The sequence below is a fragment of the Chenopodium album genome, chromosome 23 (genome assembly GCF_948465745.1).
Source record: "Chenopodium album chromosome 23, dcCheAlbu1.1, whole genome shotgun sequence".
In the NCBI taxonomy this organism is placed as follows: domain Eukaryota; kingdom Viridiplantae; phylum Streptophyta; class Magnoliopsida; order Caryophyllales; family Amaranthaceae; genus Chenopodium; species Chenopodium album.
The window spans coordinates 552,062-571,112 of record NC_137856.1 but is presented as its reverse complement, the minus strand read 5'-3'; the positions used below and the strand labels follow the sequence as shown (position 1 = coordinate 571,112).

The window sequence follows — 19,051 nt, the reverse complement described above, 5'->3', positions numbered from 1 at the left end:
TGCCACGTGTTCAAACGTTAAGGCTAGTTCAGAATTTAGCAGCGGAAAAACTAACTCAGTTATAAATAAGTTTCAAAACCAAGAAGCAAAACCAAATTTAGTCTTACAAGTTGGAACCATTAAGGCCCTTATTCAAAACCCAACAAAAGTAGTAAATAAATCAAACCAGAGTTTAAATAAATCCAAACTTATGAAATGAAATAAACTGTGGAAATATCCAACACTCCACTCAAAATCCCATCACTTTGATGCAAGTACTAATTATGACCTGTGAATAATCTGCTCCCCAATATTACAAGTGTAAAAATTGGATCATTACATGGTCATTGAAAGGCGAAGGCCATGACCAAGAAAAGACACACAAAAGCACGCAATCAGCAACGCTGAGTACATACAAGCTACAAAGTATAACAATAAAATTCCTAGCATGCTACTAATAATCAATCAACACACAAACAATTTAATTATTGGCTCAAACACATGACTCAACCGTTAACATTACTAGCATGCTACTAATAATCAATCAACACACAACCATTCCTAGCGGGGTAGTTTTTTTTTTTTTTTTTTTTTTTTTTTTTTTTTTTTTTTTTTCTGTTGTGCGTGGATCAGTAGGAAGTAATAGGAGTAGTATTTAGGGGAAAATTTTGTGGGTTTTAGTGGGAAGTTAAGGAATTGGTTTAAGGGCTTTAATGTTGATAATGGGTTTTCCTAATCGTAGTAGGACTAGGATTCCTACTTAGACTTAAATTAGTGGGTTTTAGGAATAAGAATAGTTAGTGTAAATAGATTAGCAAAATGAAATAAATTTCTCATTTGAGTAATTCCCATAAAATATACATAGATCATTACTTAAGTTATATTAAAATAATTTATACAAATACATATTTATAAAAATATTCGCATAATTACAATAAAATATAATTATAGATTTCACAAAATTGTGGTGGACTACAATCTACCCCTCTTAAAAGAAGTTTCGTCCCCGAAACTTAACCCAAAATCCAGAATTTCTCAAAAAATATTTAGAAAATTTCATTTGTATTGCTGTAAACTGCTTGCATCTCAATATGGATATTCAATAAACTCATAATTGGCCAAATTTCGCATTCCTTAATAGCATGCGAACACAGCAATAATAAGCATAACAATGCAAAACTAAGCAATAATTGGTAAAAATAGGGCAAAAAGTGCGAAATTACATCGCATTCTACCCCTCTTTGATATATATGTTTTATATACAATTTTATCTCCCGTCCCACAGTCATTTATGTATATTTGAGCTCTTCGGGGCTATTTTTAGTACTAATGTATGGTTTCGAGTGTTTTGTAGAGTTGACATTTGTTTTGTAGGAATTTCCCCGATTTGTTGGTGATTTCTATGGTTTTTCGGCCGCTACGAGATATCGAAGCTAGGATCACATTCATGACCGTCATTTATAGCCCAAGACCGATTATTTCGGTGACTAAGGGCTTGGTTCGTGGAATTGGTCCAAGTAATGGACCAAGGAAGAGGATTTGGACCACAAGTAATTGAAGCCCAAAAGAAAAGAAGAAAAGAAGACTCGGCCTAAGAAAAAGACCGGGCCCGATCGGGCGGATGCCCAGAAAGGCGGTGTGAAGAAAAAGGTGGGCTCGATCAGGCGACCCTTAGCCTGATCGGGCGCGGGTTTCTCCAGGGCGTTTAAGAATCATGTTTTGAGTTAATTTTTGGTTGAGTATTTAAACTCTTTTGTAAGCTTTATTAGGGACGTTTTTTAGCTTACAACTTTCATTCTTAAGCTTTTAGAGAGATTTTAGTAAGAGATTATTGTTGAACTCAAGTTTTCCCCTTTTAGTGCATTTTCATATTTCCTTCATTCGGTATTATTTCTCACGCCTTTTATCGCTTTATTTATTGCTTTGATTTTAATTGCTTTGTTAATTTGTGTTTTGATTTTAATCATGTCTTCCATTTATGCTTTGATTAGTTTAGATTTAATTATGTGCGAGTAGTTTAATTCTAGGGTTCTTGGGGAATCCATAATTAATATGAAGGGATGAATTGTTTTGGTTGATTTTTGATATTGCATGATAATTTCTTATTGAATTGTTTTAATTCTTTACAATTGGATTATGAATCGAGCAGATGTGATTTAATTGTAAAAGTATAGCAATATTGAATTGATGAATCGAGCAGATGTTAATTTGATATTAAAGGCTATTTTCAATAGGAACTTAGATCTAGTAAATTGCGAGAGCCTGTTAGATCTATGTTGATTAATGAATTGCGAGAGCTTGTTAATTAATCATGTTATATATGCAATATTAATTGTTGATTGTTATGTTTTATCCCAGAGTATTAATTATTGGTGAACCTGCGACCCTAGGCTTTTTATTATTGATTTTACCCTTAGATTAATTCATATAACCCCTTTTAGCTCTTTGATAATTTAGATTATAGTAATTAATTAGGAATAGAAAGACTTGTTTCCATGTGGATTCGACCCTACTTCCCTATCTGCTTAGTTAGAAGACTTAGGTAATTCTTTTGATTATGAGATACGTACGACTTTACCCTGTCACTCTTAAAGAAAAGAGTTACGGCCCCGTAACTCACCTCAATAAATAACATCACCAAGCATTTCACTATTATTTCGTAGGATAGTTCTCATCTCAATAATCTCCCTATCCTCTACGAAACACTCGTAGGTTAACTCACATACTCACACTTTAATACTTATTAACTAGCTCAACAAGTTCTCTTCTAATTTCCCAACGAAACTTACTCAATTTCTTTATAAGCTTATTCTCTAAAATTCCCGAGTAAAAGTTTTCACTAAACACTTGTTCCAAGTAATAATCCTTCGAAAAACAAGAGTGTCATAAACCAATTCTCAATTCAATATTTTATCATCACCTCATGTTTCATCGATTCCCCAAGTAAAATAAACTCTCATTGGGTGCAAGCTTTGAAGGAAAGTCAAATAAAAGAAAGAAATATCCTCCCTAAAAAGCCAAGCATTAAATAAATAACATCATTCAATAAATGCATATTAATAGTCTCATAAATATAAGCTTCACATAATGATCACGCAAACCTATCACATTGCACAATTCATCATGACATATAATTCTATATTACATGCTTTAATCCTTAAACATGATACTAGGTGGTAACTACAACCAAATGTACACGATTGTATAACACATACATAATTTAAATCCCTTGCATAAACAGTTCATTCAAAAATATGTAACACAAAAAGAATTAATTACAATGCACATAGAAAGAAATCATCTATCTTATATGTGTAGGACTATAGATGCGCTAAGCGGAATTGCATGAATCATATTCATCATAAGCATCTAAACACCAAGATCAATGTATGCATAACACATAAAGAACAAGTAATTATACCTTTGAAGCGTGATTCCACGTGCGATCGAGCAAGAACAATGAGAGATAAAGAACCCCAAGCGTGATTCCTCTACTTGGTCCACGGGCACAGATTAAACCTCCACTAATGCTAGTTAGTCGTGATTGAACCCTTCAATCAACCTTCTACGGAGAATAGAGACAAACTAACCACGAACTACCACGACGAACACCACGAGCCACCACCGAAGGGCACCGGCCGTACGGACGTGAGGGAGAGAGGGGAGGGTCATGTATGTGAGGAGAGAGAGAGGGATTGGAGTTTGGAATACTGGTTGCCTTGTTTCACAATTCACTAATTGTTAATTGTGTCTCTAATCAACCTTAGGCATGGACTTTATTTATTGCTCATATCTCTAAATAAGAATCCATGTCAAGCCCAAATTCTCTAGCCCAACACTCTTCATGGTATGTCATAATCTCATGAGGCCCATTAATGGGCCTCTTACTTGTTTAACCCAATACCCTTGTTGTGTGACCTCATAGGATCCATTCTATTGGGCTTTGGACTATTTGACTAGCCCAAAGATCATTTATCATATCTAGCAACAGACAACGACGACCCAAAAGAATGAACTTATTATCTCCATAATAGTGATCCTTGATATATCTAGTAATTGCACTTGTCGAAGACATAATTCCTTCAATATGCCCATCCTAAGACTACCTAAAACTCACCGATAAAATAAAATAAATACTCAAGTTCGAAGAAATAAACAAATACACAAATTCAATTTATTTCAAAAATAATTAAATAACACAATAATTTATATAAATACATACATTTTTATTTTAAATACCGAATTATTTTATTTAAAATAATATAATTTTTGAAAATTAAATCTTAACTTTAAATCAAGTAAATAAAGGCGAAATCATAAGATTAATGTCAAAATTCCAACAAACAATGCTAATCTATAACCCTTATAAAAATGCAAAACGAAAATACTGTAGCTTATGAATAGTACTTTGTGGTGCTATTACAGCCTTGGCGCCTTGCCCCCAACATTAATGAATTGCCAATTCTGCCCCTTATTCCTATTGGTTGATGCCTATTGCTCTCCCACCGACTTACTTGGTTGTCTCTCTTTCCATATCATCTCCTGGTATAATTCTCTCTCTTTTCTCTTTCTTGTTCTAATTGATCCAGTTTCATCTCTTATCTTCAATTAGATTTTACCTTTTATATATGAACTAGTTTGGTGCCCCGTGCGATGCCCGGGTAGTTTATTGAATTTAAGATAATTTTTTATTTAAATTATGTAGTAGGCATGTAATGACAACTAATAATAATATTGTGAAAATGTTCGATTTAAAAGTTTATTAAAAAAAAAATAGCAAAGTAAACTTGAAATATTAGAAATTTCTACAAATTAGCCAAAATAAATTAAACAAAAAAATTGTTTAAAGCCCGTTGGGTTGACCCGAACCTGAAACTTTGGGCTAGCGTTGACCGACTCGAAACGACCCGTGACCCGACCCGATTGACAGGTCTACAAACAGTAATAAAATCATATTTGATTATGAAGCATTTTATTTCAATTGATTAGAATAAATATAAATGAATATTGTACGTTTTGAACTACTTCCTTCGCTCCAAAAAAATTATTACATAAAAATAAATTTATATGATAAATTATTTAATTGCTGTCTATGTAGCGCAATATTTGGTGAAAAGTTGAAATGCCAAGTGTTGCTGTCTCGTGGTTTGGCTAAACTTATAATTTATTTTTATACATGTGAAGTAATGGTATTTTATCGGAAATAAAACTCTAAACCAACAATTTTATCTTATAAATCTATCCAAATTTTATTCAAAATAAAATTTTAAACTTAGATTTTTTATCCTACAAAATCTATCCAAGTTTTTATCCTAATAAAAAAATACAACTTTTTTATTTATAAAAAATATATCCAAATAAATCTTATGTGTCATACGAATATTTAAATGTTGTCTACGTGGCACGACACTTGGCGAAAAGTTAAAACGCCAAGTGTCGCTGTCTCGTGACATGGCTAAAAGTTTAGCTTTATATACAACCTCCGTTAACAGTTATTTGCAACAAAGGGGGGTAGCGCGGACTCCTAGGCAAAAGTTTTTAAATATGATTATTGAAATATAAGGGTAGTACTGAAGTATTAATCCAATTAAAAAAAAAACAATTAACCAAAATCACTAAACCACAGAACCCTGAATCACCACCACCACTAACGAAACCAAGAAACCACCACCACTAACGAAACCTAGAAACCACCACCACCGAACCCACCGAAAACCACCACCACCAAAAACCCAGAACCCACCGCAAACCACCAACACCTACGAATCAACTGAAAACCACCACCAAAACCCCCTGAAACCACCAAAATCCACCGAAAATCACCACCAAATCTGCCAAAAACAACCACCAAAACCCACCGAAAACAACCACCACCCCTACGAAAGCCATTTACCAAACAAGCCCATTGTATATGTGGGGTAAATAAAGTAGGTTGAAAGTAGAAGAGAGATGAGAGAAAATAATAATGAGTATTTCAAACCAATTAAATTATTATAAATAGTACAATTGCATATGAAAAGTGAAGGGCAATTGAGTATTTAAATTGTAAAATAAGGGTAATTTTATCCAAAATCAATGACTTAAACAGGAAAATTCCTAAATATAAAGAATAAAAAGGAACACCCAAAATAAAACATAAAAAAACAAAAGGGGCCGGATGGAGTATTAAAACTTAAAAGATAAACATAAAAAAACAAAAGGGGACGGAGGGAGTATTAAAACTTAAAAGATACATTATGTACCTTGCTAAAAAAAAAATAAAACCCCAAAAACTAATTTTAAAACACTGTCAAACTGCTCATTTTAATTTCTAACCATTACAGAGTTAGGCCTTGATTAGTTCAACTTATTTTCACCTATTCAAGAAAAAATAATTTTAGATCAGAAAAAAATAAGTTTAGATCAGATTAGAAAAAATAAGTTCAAATCAGATCATTGTTTCATGTGCAATTTTTAACCCCAAATATATTTAATTTCGTAATGAAAAAAAAAACGAAAAATCACATATTAATACACATTATTACGAAACTAACAAGACCTCACTCCATATATTTGTTTCTTATAGATTATCGTATATTTAAGGTCAAAGTTTAGTAAAATTTGACATTCAGACCAGACCAAACCAGATCTGATCTGAGACCAAATCAGATCCGATATGATTTGACCGGATTAGATAAGTTCAGATAAGCAAAAACAAGGTGAACTAAACAAGCCCTTACCGTAACATATCTCAAAATCACTGGATTTTCATTAAACAACTCACTGAGCCTGATGGTAGCTTTTGTAGTTTGGAATCATTCAAATATTGTTGAGGTGAATGTTAGCTTCTGCTTCGCTAATTAAGACCTTCAATGGAGAAAATTTGTATATATTACTGCGACTGTGATGCTAGTATGGGAAGGAAAACCTATGATCGAGTAATTAGGGTTGTGAATTGGTGTAGTGGTAGAATTAGCTTTCAACTTTAGGAGTTTTTGAAATTTAGGGAGTAATGTGTAGAAAGTTGACATAATTATGTTTCTTTGATATGAGGTTGAATTACTTGTGAATAAAAGTCTATTTTTCACTGGTAATATTTCGATGCAAATATCTGCTTTTGTTACCTTTTAGATTTCATTATTATACCAACAAGATTATGTTATGTCTTATATATTAAGAATAATTTAGAAGATTTTTTTACATCATGAATAGTGTCAAAATTGCAAATGGGAACTATAAAAAAGAGCGGAGGGAGTAGGATTTTAACACTTGAAAGTTTGGGCTTGATTTAGCTTTGGACACTGGCTCTTTGATTCGATCCGCAGCTTTAGCCTGTTCACTGTTGGTTGGGCTTTTGGATTTTTAGGTTAAACTCCGTCAGAAAAGTAATCTAATTAACCTACTCAACTCAACTTAGATTTGGTGGTACCAAAGTAATTATTACATTAATCCACAAGCCCTTAAAGTAAAAAGAAAAAGCACTGCTTTAGAACAGTTTAAGACTTAAACCATCACATGTGGTCTCTGACACTCTGTTATGTTTCTTTTTTTATTTTAATTTTTTTACGAAAATCTTTATGTTTCATTGAAACAACAAAGCTTCTCTTTCAAAAAAAAAAAAAAAAAAAGAAACAACAGAGCTTCTCTCTACAAAACCCCAACCTTATCCTCCCACCGGTTCTCAACCCCTGCTCGCCGGCGATCGGCGCCCCTCTCCTAGCCATCGCCGGCGATCGGCGTCCCCCTCATAGCCATCGCCGGCGAGTCCAGATCTTCCTTGTTTGCTTAATTTTTGGTAAAATGAAGTAGCTAGTTTGTTCTTCAAGTTCATCTGTGGTTCATCTCGTTTTTGGTGTCGTCAATTGGTTTAGCTTCTTCTCCAACGAAACAAGGAGCCAAGTCGAAGGAATTCCGTTAATTGTGGAAACAAGGATGACTTAAAAATTGTGGATCTTGTTTCCCCAAACAGGTAATTTGGAATTTCAATCTATCTTTATTTTTCAGGGTGATGGCATATGGTTTTGCTTTATTTTCTTCAAAGGTTTAATTTTTGGATTCAAGTGTTATCCAAGATCGTTCCTTTCATCTTTCAAAACAAAAGAAATCGTTCCTTTCAATTGGGATTGCAAAATTCATTTCATTATTGAATTCTCCTGTTTGTCAAAATAAGGAATTGTTTCAAAAGAGTTTAATTCTCCGATTCTTTAACTATTAATTTCAAGAGTTTGCATAAGACTTTTGATTCAGGGAAGTATTTTTATTACTGTAGTTGAAATTGTCAGCAAGTGTGTTAATTTATTTTGTAGTAGTTATGTTAAAGTTTTGATTTTTATTGTGGGTTTTGCTCTATATCACTTGATATTTGATCTGATTTGGTATGGTTCTCTTTCAAGATTTCATTTTTTCTGAATTTTTAAGAATAGATTTGCGGGTGGGTTGGTTGTGATGTTTTTGATTTGGTATAAGTCATTTTCTACTCCTTTTTCTCTTTCCCTTTCCGTTGCACTTTGGATTTCTGAAATTGATTTCATGAGGTTGAAACTTTCTCAAGTTGGTGTATAGATTTATGAACAGATATGTTCAGGGAGCGTGGGAATCCGTATAATTTCCTTCGTCCGGGAGAGAGCAGAGAAGGGTTTCAATCAATTTTCAGAAAGTAGTGAATCAGTATTTCAGTAGTCAGATTACAGAGATAAGAGAGAGAGATGGGTAGGTGCGTAATATTCACGAGGTTGATGATGCTGCTGCTGATGATTATTCGATTTACGGAGGGAATATGGCTGAATCTACCAAGTACAGGTACTAAGTGCGTTTCTGAGGAGATCCTGAATAATGTTGTTGTTGTTGCTGATTATGTTATTATCGATGAACAAGGTCACGCGTCTCCCACTGTTTCTGCTAAGGTCTCTTTCTTTCTTTTTATTCCTCTTTGATGTTGTTGAATTTTAATTTCAATTCTATGGTTTTTTTACTTTGGGATGTAAATTGCGATTAACAGGTGGCCTCTCCTTACGGCAACAATCTATACCACAAAGAGAATGTGACTCATGGTCAGTTTGGTTTCTGACTAAAGTTGGTGTATAAATAGAGCAAATTTGACATTTGGAGAGTTAATTAGAGATATGAATGAAGGAAGATATTGTCAGTTAGGATGTGGGCCATTTAACTTTTATTTTAGTCGGAAATCGTCAAAAGGTTGTGCTACTCGAAGTTTTAGCAAATTTGTGGATATTAACTTTTGTAAAGTGGTTTTTTTTTCACAAGAAGTTGAAACTTTCTTGGTGTTTTTGAATTTTTTTTTCCTTTTATGAATGTTGAAGTTATTGTGGGACCAGGTTAAGTTTCTATGAATTGGTTTTTCTTGAATTCTGGTTCTATGTTTGATATTTGTTCTGATTTGGTGTGTGTTTTATTGAGATTTTAGTGAAAGTTTGTATGTATTGGGGGTTGTTTTCATATTAAACCCACAGAGCTTAATATCCCTTGCAAGTTAATTTTCTCATCTTTTCATGATTTCCCTCTTAATTTCATAACCCTACTTTGTAATATTTTTCGGTGATTCTGGGAAATTTGGTTGTTGATTACATACATATTGATGTTTTCATACATGGGTTATAATAAATTTTTGGCGGGTATGTTTTGGAATTTGAATTCATGAGGTTGAATTGAGGAAGGAAAGCTCATGGTCTATGTATTTGATAAACAAGACAAAAGAATGTCTTTGAAATGTAATTGAATTTTACTTGTGATTTTACTTGAGGATGATATTGATAAAATTAATTTTCAATTCATAAAGATGTCTTTGGAATTTTGAACTGTTTTGATGATGGTATTTAGTGAGCCAGTCGAAGATTACTCATGAAACGATTGAAATTGTTTAATGATCGACTGTCATATAACCTTTTTTAGAGTTTGTGTGGAGTGATACAAGAATTAATTTTATAGGAAGCTTTTTTAAAGTTTTTATTTCTAGTGTTCCTTAACTCTAGAATTTTAACGGTTTATTGCTTTGGTTCTTTGTGTTTGGGTTTTCATGAAATTGTACAGTTTTATTTGCAAGAAGCAATTGTTGGGTCTGAATATGTTTATAGAATAGTGCAAGGTACATCTCTAAAGGTTGGATCCTGTTTTTTGCCTCTATTTCTGTATGTTCTTTTCACATAGCCCATAACTTGTTTCTTTATCATGATATAGTCTATCATATATGGTATAAAAGAAGTTGAAGCTGTACTTATCATGAAAGTGGTATTGCAGACTTGGTGAACAACTGGAACCAAAGAAGTCATGGAGGCATTGCATGCCGCATAGATGTTAGCATAATTGGGCAAATTGGAAGTGATTCTTTCTACTGTCATAAGGTTTTTTGTTTTTTTTGTTTTTTTGTTTTTGTTTTGTTTTTTTTTTTGGCTGTGATTTTTTTTTTCCCCTACTGTTCTGGTTTTAGGAAATTAAAACTTGTTCATTAGGTATGAGAGTTACCAAGTCATTTTTATGCTTGCAGGGATCGATTAAAATAAAGGATGCAGAGGCACAAGCTTATGTCTAAATTTGAGGTTTATAAGCTATTTCTTTCTGTTCTTAAAGGGTATTTTGGCATTTAAATTTTTGAATCATGCCTTATAGCAATTTAGCTTCCTCGTCCTTCTTCTCCTGTCACATTTTTTTTTTCTTTGGTTTTGCAGGGAATCCTTTTATTCTCTTATTTCATCGATTGAAATTTAATCAGAGCTTGTTATGAGGTATTTCTAATGAAAGGGTTAGTAACTTGCCATTCTTTGTCTGTATTTTGTGCTAGCTGGTTTATGAAAGTTTGTCTTCCATGGTTTAACTAAATCGACTAGTACTCTGCTCTTAGTTTTTTTTTTTAGTTTTCTGCTTCTAATTTGCGTGGTGTTGGCCTTCGTTAGGACGAGTCTTGGCACTGTAAGCAGCACTATTCTTGTCAAGTTGTAAGTGTGAAGTGATGAAATGTTTTTTCTTTTTTGGGGGCAGAAGATGGAATAGATTAGTTACTTATCTTCTTAATAGTTTGATCCTTTCACTACTTGGACTTCTTTATCTCAAGCTTTTCTGAATAAATTTTTCCAACTTGCTAAAACGACTAAATTGCGTAATGAATCTAATGATATTACTAATTTCACTCAAAATGATTTAGAGTCATTATATGAGTCTTGGGAAAGGTTTAAAGATTTGCAACATCAATGTCCTCACCAAGCCACCAAGGTATCCCCAATTGGCTACTTGTACAAACTTTTTATAATGGCTTAAATCATTCTATTAGAAGTACTATAGATGTTGCAGGTGGTGCTTCAATGAGTAACACTACTATGTACTGAAGAGGCTAATAAGTTATTAAAAGAAGTTGCTTTTACTAATTAGGTAAAATTGATAAAAATAATCCCAACTTTTGCCGGTTCGCTCAAAATAATCCCAATTTTGGATTAATTTTTTAATAATCCGGAATTTGGGGGTTATTCGCTGTAAACAGTTCCAATCAGGTGACGAGGACACGTGGCACCACATGATTGGTTGAAAATTTTTAATAATTTTTTTTAAAAAATAAACAGCCCACCCACGACCACCTCCCTATCACCCCCGTCGACTGCTTCCGAAGCCCCAAACCACCGCTGCCAACCTTTGTCACGCGGGCGCCGGCTCCCAAAACCTCCCACTAACACGCCGGCGCCGGCTCCCAAAACCTCCCTCCGACACGCCGGCGCCGGCTCCGGCTCCCAAAACCTCCCTCCGACACGCCGGCGCCGGCTCTTAAAACCTCCCTCCGACACGCCGGCGCCGGCTCCCAAAACCTCCCTCCGACACGCCGGCGCCGGCTCCCATAACCTCCCTCCGACACGCCGGCGCCGGCTCCCAAAACCTCCTTCCGACACGCCGGCATTGGCTTCGGTCGGCGTGCGCTTCCCTCCTCTTCCCCTAAATCACCAAGCCTCCATCGAAATTAAACCCCGAAACCCTTATAATAACCTAGCCCCACCACAAAAAAACCCTAATTGACCCTCCCTCACCCTTGGAACCCTCGGCGCTAGGGTTTCGAGGTTGGGGGAGGGCCGATTGGGGGTTTTTATCTGTGGGGCTGGGTTATTTAAAGTGTTTCGGTGTATTGGTAAGGTGGTTTTGCGGTGGTGGTTTAGGGGTTAGGGGGAGGGGGAAGCGCCAAAGCCGGCGCCAACACAAGCGCAACGATTAGGGGCTGGGGCGGTGGGAGAAGGCAGCTGCCTGCTCGAATCCGGGATCTGCCTGCTAAAGAGGCTTTATGTGATGTGGAAATATATATAGGAATATCGAGCTAATAATTGTGATTGTCCTAATGTTGAAGTAATTGGCTTTATGTGAAGTTATTAAAGGTGCACATGCAAGTAGTGATTGTCCTAATGTTTTTAACAAGCTCAGTTTGTTTCTAATTATAATGGATCACAAAATGACCCTTACTCTAATACTTATAATCTGTGCCGGAAGAATCATCCTAACTTTTCATGGAAGGAAACCAAGCTAATAATATTAGACCATAAAATCCCCTTGGGGAGGTTTCCCGCAAAGACAACCGCAACAAGAGGGACCTTGATCGGAATTGGCTATTGAAAAACTTGCTAATGCCACTTTTGAAAGATTCGTAAAATTGGTAAACTTGGAAAATAGAGTTTGATCAATTAGCTAATTCAACCAAAAATATGGAAGTTCAAATAGGACAAGTAGATAATGCTATTAATTCTAGGATCAATTAGCTAATATCTTATGCTATTAATTCTAGGATTCTTGAACAATGTAACTTTGTCACCTTAAGAAATGGTAAAATTCTTGATCATATAAATGTTCAAGCTAAAACCAAAGAGATAGTAAGTGAAAATATGCAATTGCCTTCTGTGTTGGACTTAATACTTAGTTTTGATTTGGTTTGTGTTGCCATAATGCCATGTATGAAACATGGCTGAATTTTGTGCAGGTTTTCACGGAAAGACATGATTGATTAGAATTTAGTAAAACAGTTTAAAGTTGCTAATCCTACCTAAATGGTTGTGAGTAATTAAAGCTAAAGAGGCTTTATGTGAAGTGTAAAATATATATAGGAATATCAAAATGAGTCAAAGGTTTCTTCCAACAATCAAAATCTACAACTAAACTCTCTAAACTAGAAAAGTCTCTGCAATGCCAAATGTAGTACAGTTTTTTTCATTTGGGGGAATCTTGTTGAGCTCAGCATCAACGTTGATTTCAACCTCATGTAAATATGAAATTCCTTCTTGTTTCTGCACACTAAGACGAAAAGACGACCCTAGTGCCTGTCGAAGTTCGTTCTCGAATTGTCGAGTATTAACTATCTCCCAATCAACTCCAAACTTGTTGCATCTTTCGATCGATGTGGCACTCGCTGCATAAAAAACCATGTCAAACTACAATTTTAGAGATGTAAAATATTCCAAATCAGAATTAAAAGATAAAAAAACCATGTCACGCCGACGCCGGCTCCCAAAACCTCCCATTAACACGCCGGCGCCGGCTCCGGCTCCCAAAACCTTCCTCCGACACGCTGGCGCTGGCGCCGGCACCCAAAACCTCCCTCTGACACGCCGGCGTTGGCTCCGGCCGGCGTGCGCTTCCCTCCTCCTCCCCTAAATCACCAAGCCTCCACCGAAATTAAACCCCGAAACCCTTAAAATAACCTAGCCCCACCACAAAAAAACCCTAATCGACCCTCCCTCACCCTTGGAACCCTCGGCGCTAGGGTTTCGAGGTTGGGGGAGGGCCGATTTGGGGTTTTTATCGGTGGGGCTGGGTTATTTAAAGTGTTTCGGTGTTTTGGTAAGGTGGTTTTTGTGGTGGTGGTTTAGGGGTTAGGGGGAGGGGGAAGCGCCAAAGCCGGCGCCAACACAAGCGCAAAGATTAGGGGCTGGGGCGGTGGGAGAAGGCAGCTGCCTTCCGGAATCGAGGATCTGCCTGCTAAAGAGGCTTTATGTGAAGTGGAAATATATATAGGAATATCGAGCTAATAATTGTGATTGTCCTAATGTTGAAGTAATTGGCTTTATGTGAAGTTATTAAAGGTGCACATGCAAGTAGTGATTGTCCTAATGTTTTTAATAAGCTCAGTTTGTTTCTAATTATAATTGATCACAAAATGACCCTCACAAAATGACCCGCAAAGACAACCGCAACAAGAGGGACCTTGATCGGAATTGGCTATTGAAAAACTTGCTAATGCCACTTTTGAAAGATTCGTAAAATTGGTAAACTTGGAAAATAGAGTTTGATCAATTAGCTAATTCAACCAAAAATATGGAAGTTCAAATAGGACAAGTAGTTAATGCTATTAATTCTAGGATCAATTAGCTAATATCTTATGCTATTAATTCTAGGATTCTTGAACAATGTAACTTTGTCACCTTAAGAAATGGTAAAATTCTTGATGTTATAAATGTTCAAGCTAAAACCAAAGAGATAGTAAGTGAAAATATGCAATTGCCTTCTGTGTTGAACAATTGCCTTCTGTGTTGAACTTAATACTTAGTTTTGATTTGGTTTGTGTTGCCATAATGCCATGTATGAAACATGGCTGAATTTTGTGCAGGTTTTCATGGAAAGACATGATTGATTAGAATTTAGTAAAACAGTTTAAAGTTGCTAATCCTACCTAAATGGTTGTGAGTAATTAAAGCTAAAGAGGCTTTATGTGAAGTGTAAAATATATATAGGAATATCAAAATGAGTCAAAGGTTTCTTCCAACAATCAAAATCTACAACGAAACTCTCTAAACTAGAAAAGTGTCTGCAATGCCAAATGTAGTACAATTTTTTTCATTTGGGGGAATCTTGTTGAGCTCAGCATCAACCTTGATTTCAACTTCAAGTAAATATGAAATTCCTTCTTGTTCCTCCACACTAAGACGAAAAGACGAGCCTAGTGCCTGTCGAAGTTCGTTCTCAAATTGTCGAGTATCAACTATCTCCCAATCAACTCCAAACTTGTTGCATCTTTCGATCGATGTGGCACTCGCTGCATAAAAAACCATGTCAAACTACAATTTTAGAGATATAAAATATTCCAAATCAGAATTAAAAGATAAATGAGACTTGATTAAATTACAAACAAAAGGTACCATTAAAAAACAAAAGAGAAGCTATGATTATAACAGCATAGGTGTTCTAAAATTGACTATTTTTCTAATTTAAATTTTATCCTTTTGTCGTTAAAAATGCAGGAAAGAAATGCAAGAGTAACAATCAACACAGTACATCCAGGGATAGTGGAATTATAAGGGCTCATAAAGGCTTTATCACAGGCATGCTTTGTCACCCCTTTTAATTTATTTATTATCATATAATATATGATTCATTATTGTTATTAATCACATTCATAATCCCATTATCCGTCCAATAATATTCATGTAGTTTATAATGTACTATATATAATACATGATTATATTATTAATCACTTTCGTTATCCTTCCTAATATTATTAATTGTATTTAGATAGATGGGAAACTTCACAACCGCAAAATGTTAATCATCATGGTTTATATTGCTTTCTTGCAGATTCTTTGTATTTCCTAGCAGCCAAGTTGCTCAAGTCCACATCACAGGTCTGTCTCATTTACCTTAATTTTTTTGCTTATTAAAATGTCAATTTTCATGTAGTTAGTGCATTTTCGACAAAATTAACCTACCATTAACATAAATATATGTATTACTCCGTACTATATAGGTAGACAACACATGAAAGTAAGTGTTATTACACGTGTTACCGTATGACAAATTGACTAGTATATTGGGGTTTAAGGATATGAAAATCCTCAATTGAAATGATTTTCATTGTTCAATATCCTAATTCTAATATGAAAATATTCTACGTATATTCTCTATCAGTGACATGTTTTAATGTGAAAATGAAACCGTGTTTCCTGCGCTACGAACATGAGAAATATGAAGAACATGAAAAGACTTAGCAAGACGTTCTATATCATCATAGACTAGGCAAATAGGTGATAATCAATTAGTCATCAACTCAGAGGATATTTGGGCAATATCTTGGTATATCGAACATATTATTGAAGACATTCATACTCTTCTCACTCGATTGGATCGGAGTATCCAGCACATCTACTAAAAGGCAAATCGTGCAACAGATAGGATTGTAATGTAGGTTATTAGTATAAATTTGTAGTTTGAGTATTGATGTTTAGAACAACTCTAGCCAGTGTGTTTACTATTTATTCTGCTGATACATTATGAATTCTCTTCGTGAGGAGGGTTTTCTATTGATTATCTTTCTTACTTTTTCCCAAAAAAGAGGGCATTACTTGGCATTTTAGCATCATGCCAATATGCCATGTGTAATGTGTACCAAAAGTTGAGTGTTTTTATTTATTTTTTACCCTTTAGCTTACATTTTTAGGAGGGATTAGTGAAGTGTGGCATGATAAAAGGAGTGAGAAAAACCATGACCAAAAAGTTATTGGTAAGTATGGTAACCATTGGGAGGTTAAGGTTAAGTAGGCATAAGAGTTGGTCAACAAAAATTCTAACCTATTTTAGGGATCACAATATCCAGATCGAATACTCTCCTAAGCTTCAATGCACTTCTGAAATATTCCTCCTGATCTTCAAATCTTGTTTGCTTATTTGCATATTTGTTGAATCTTTTTCTGATAAACTTTTCGCTGTCCGATGATTCTGCTCCCAGATATTGCCAGTTCTTCTTGAGCTCGTGATAGAAGTCTGTTGGCATCTTATCTGGCTGTAGAATGTAAGGTAAATTTATCAATACTTGCAAGTTTATAGGCAATAAATCTATGTGGGTTAAGATAAGCTAGAGATTTATAATAATAAGTCCGAGATTTTAAAACCTCGAATTTGACTTCTTGCTTCCTCTTAATTGGCGGCTTCCCAATAAAGTTGTGGATTGTGAATACGGAATGCCTGTCAGGACTGAATTTCTGTCCATTTAGTAGCTTGAATGTCTTGATATATGTTTGCACCAAATTGAATTTTGTAGTCTCTCTGCACAAGTGATAAAAATAAAATTTATGGTTAGGAGTAAAAATGTTTGTTCATTTGGAGTAGAGCAGCACTACTCTCATTCATTTACGGCTTCTAAGAATTTTGAAAGTTTTATCAATTGGAATGCTACCTGGGGTCGGATTTTCCTCAATACTATGAATTTAAATCAAATGGTAAGGCGAAACTTCTTTTCCAATCAAGTTCATTGCAACCTCGCTAGCCATAGAATTTGTTTTGTTATTTCTTTTAATTATCGAACGACTGGGATTAGGGTACTTATTGGATCATCCCAATTTTCTATAATTTAAATTATTTAAATCCCAATTTTCTATAATTTAAATAATTTTCTAGTACACCCTAGTTTATAGAAAATTGGGATTTAAATAATTTACTGCTTGTCGTATGCTTCTAATCTTATTGATGTACTAGATAATGGAACTGAAATCAGTCACAACTTACATAGGAGGAGGAGGAGAATTGGGAGCCAAATCAAGATCAAGATTGAGATGATGATGATGATGAAGGAGCTTCTGCTGCTGCAATTGCGCCATTGTAGTTCCGATTGGAAGGCATGGATTTTGAAAGTGATTAGTGATTGAGGTTGTGGCGGTGGAGTGGAGTGGTGGCGCAGAATGACGATAGTGCCGGAGAAATGAATGGTTGTTCAGGAAGAGGGAAGTGAGATTGCGAGTCCGAGCGAATAAGCTTCTTCTGCTCATTTTTGGTGATGAAAATGAAGAGAGATAGAAATACGTATAATCTTAATTTATAAATGAGAGAAGAGAAGAGAAGAGAATTGCAGAGGATCGGCTGAATTGAGTGCGTCAATGGTGGATTGGCTCTTATTGCACCACCACTTCCCCAATAACCACCGTCTTTGAGTTCCTAATCAGATTCAAATGCTCAGGAAATCAGGAATTGTATTTCACTTGCCTACTCTACATTTATTCACTTTTGATATATTTTTTTACTCTATATATATACAAATCAATTACTAATTATGTTACTGATTAAAAAATTGAACATGAAAAAAAACATTGATTTAATTTGTGACAATCATGAAAATATAACTCTTATTGGGTGACTTACTGATTTACTATAAGTCAGGTGTGTAACTCGGGTCGAATTCGAATGTAATAGGAACTAAGTCTCTAAAATAGGTGGGACATGTTATAATAATAATAATAATAATAATAATAATAATAATAACAATAACAATAACAATAATAATGTTGACGATACAAGTGAAGTGTATCTCTTTGGTTGTATAATAATAATAATAATAATAGTTCTGCATTTTTTTGCTTTGGTTGTATTATGAAATGAATAGTTTAAGGTGATTATTAAACTATATTGTATAGTTTTTTTATTTTATAAAGGAAATAAAAATTGGGATGGGTATCATGGGAAAGGGAAAATTATTGTCCAAAACTCTTTTTCACTTTATGGATTACAAGCCAATAGATGTATGGAATTTGTGTGTGTGTGAATATAAACTACTTGTTTGTAATAAGATTAATTTTATTGTTTTTGAAATTTTTTGTTAAATTTTGACTTTTGTTATTTTAAAGGTGCTTCTCCTTTTTTTAAAAAAAATGGTTTAATTTTTTTTTTAAATTAGGGAAAACAAAAATGCTAAGGGTATATATATATTAAACAATTTTATTTTACATTCTTAAGATATTCTTATTTTTATTTTTATTCTTATCAATCACATGAACAATTATATATATATATATATATATATATATATATATATATATTTTATTTTTATTCTAAAGATATTCTTATTTTTATTCACATGAACAACATATGGATTAACGGTATATATGGGTATATAATATATATCATTCTGTTATGTTTATTTTTAATTCAAATTTTCTTTTGCTTTATTATGAAATGAGTCACAAACATATTGACCTAATTTCAATTGACTTGTGACTCATTTCACCCCTAATTTCATAATACTTGCAAAAATTGACGTGACCAATTTGGGTATGGTTAATAATTCTTATGTGTAGAGCATCAATTATCCTCTTCATCTAAGATATGTAGATATTTCTTGTAAGTAGACAAAAAATTG

The 19,051-nt window shown here is 34.3% G+C and overlaps 1 protein-coding gene and 1 non-coding gene across 13 annotated transcripts; one reads left to right on the top strand and one right to left on the bottom strand.

The window, feature by feature from the left end:
- The first annotated feature begins 7,533 nt into the window (after positions 1–7,533).
- LOC145608850 (transmembrane emp24 domain-containing protein p24delta3-like) lies at positions 7,534–18,024 on the top strand. 12 transcript variants are annotated; one of them, XR_014105914.1, is made up of 10 exons: positions 7,534–7,927; positions 8,521–8,861; positions 8,957–9,153; positions 10,006–10,060; positions 10,213–10,316; positions 10,460–10,511; positions 10,641–10,714; positions 15,171–15,251; positions 15,505–15,551; positions 17,398–18,024. XR_014105914.1 is itself a non-coding variant. In XM_081664446.1 (6 exons), exons 2-5 carry the CDS (start codon positions 8,664–8,666, stop codon positions 10,502–10,504), a joined length of 399 nt encoding a protein of 132 aa, XP_081520572.1. In that variant the 5' UTR covers positions 7,535–7,927; positions 8,521–8,663; the 3' UTR covers positions 10,505–10,543; positions 10,641–10,698. The 12 variants fall into 12 exon arrangements, 3 of the variants coding, with proteins under 3 accessions (XP_081520572.1, XP_081520573.1, XP_081520571.1); XR_014105913.1 differs by having other exon boundaries at positions 10,006–10,074; XR_014105916.1 differs by having other exon boundaries at positions 7,535–7,927; positions 8,957–9,008.
- Positions 11,073–11,177, bottom strand: LOC145609827 (small nucleolar RNA R71). The gene has a single exon (XR_014106111.1). It is a non-coding gene; the product is annotated as a small nucleolar RNA R71 (small nucleolar RNA).
- Positions 18,025–19,051: the final 1,027 nt, after the last annotated feature.

Excerpts from the sequence above, each read along its gene's own strand:
- LOC145608850 (XM_081664447.1), top strand. The coding sequence starts at position 8,664 with ATGGGTAGGTGCGTAATATTCACGAGGTTGATGATGCTGCTGCTGATG. Across the intron at positions 8,862-8,956 it reads CTCCCACTGTTTCTGCTAAG|GTGGCCTCTCCTTACGGCAA; the intron begins GTCTCTTTCTTT and ends TGCGATTAACAG. Across the intron at positions 10,317-10,459 it reads ATTCTTTCTACTGTCATAAG|GGATCGATTAAAATAAAGGA; the intron begins GTTTTTTGTTTT and ends TTATGCTTGCAG.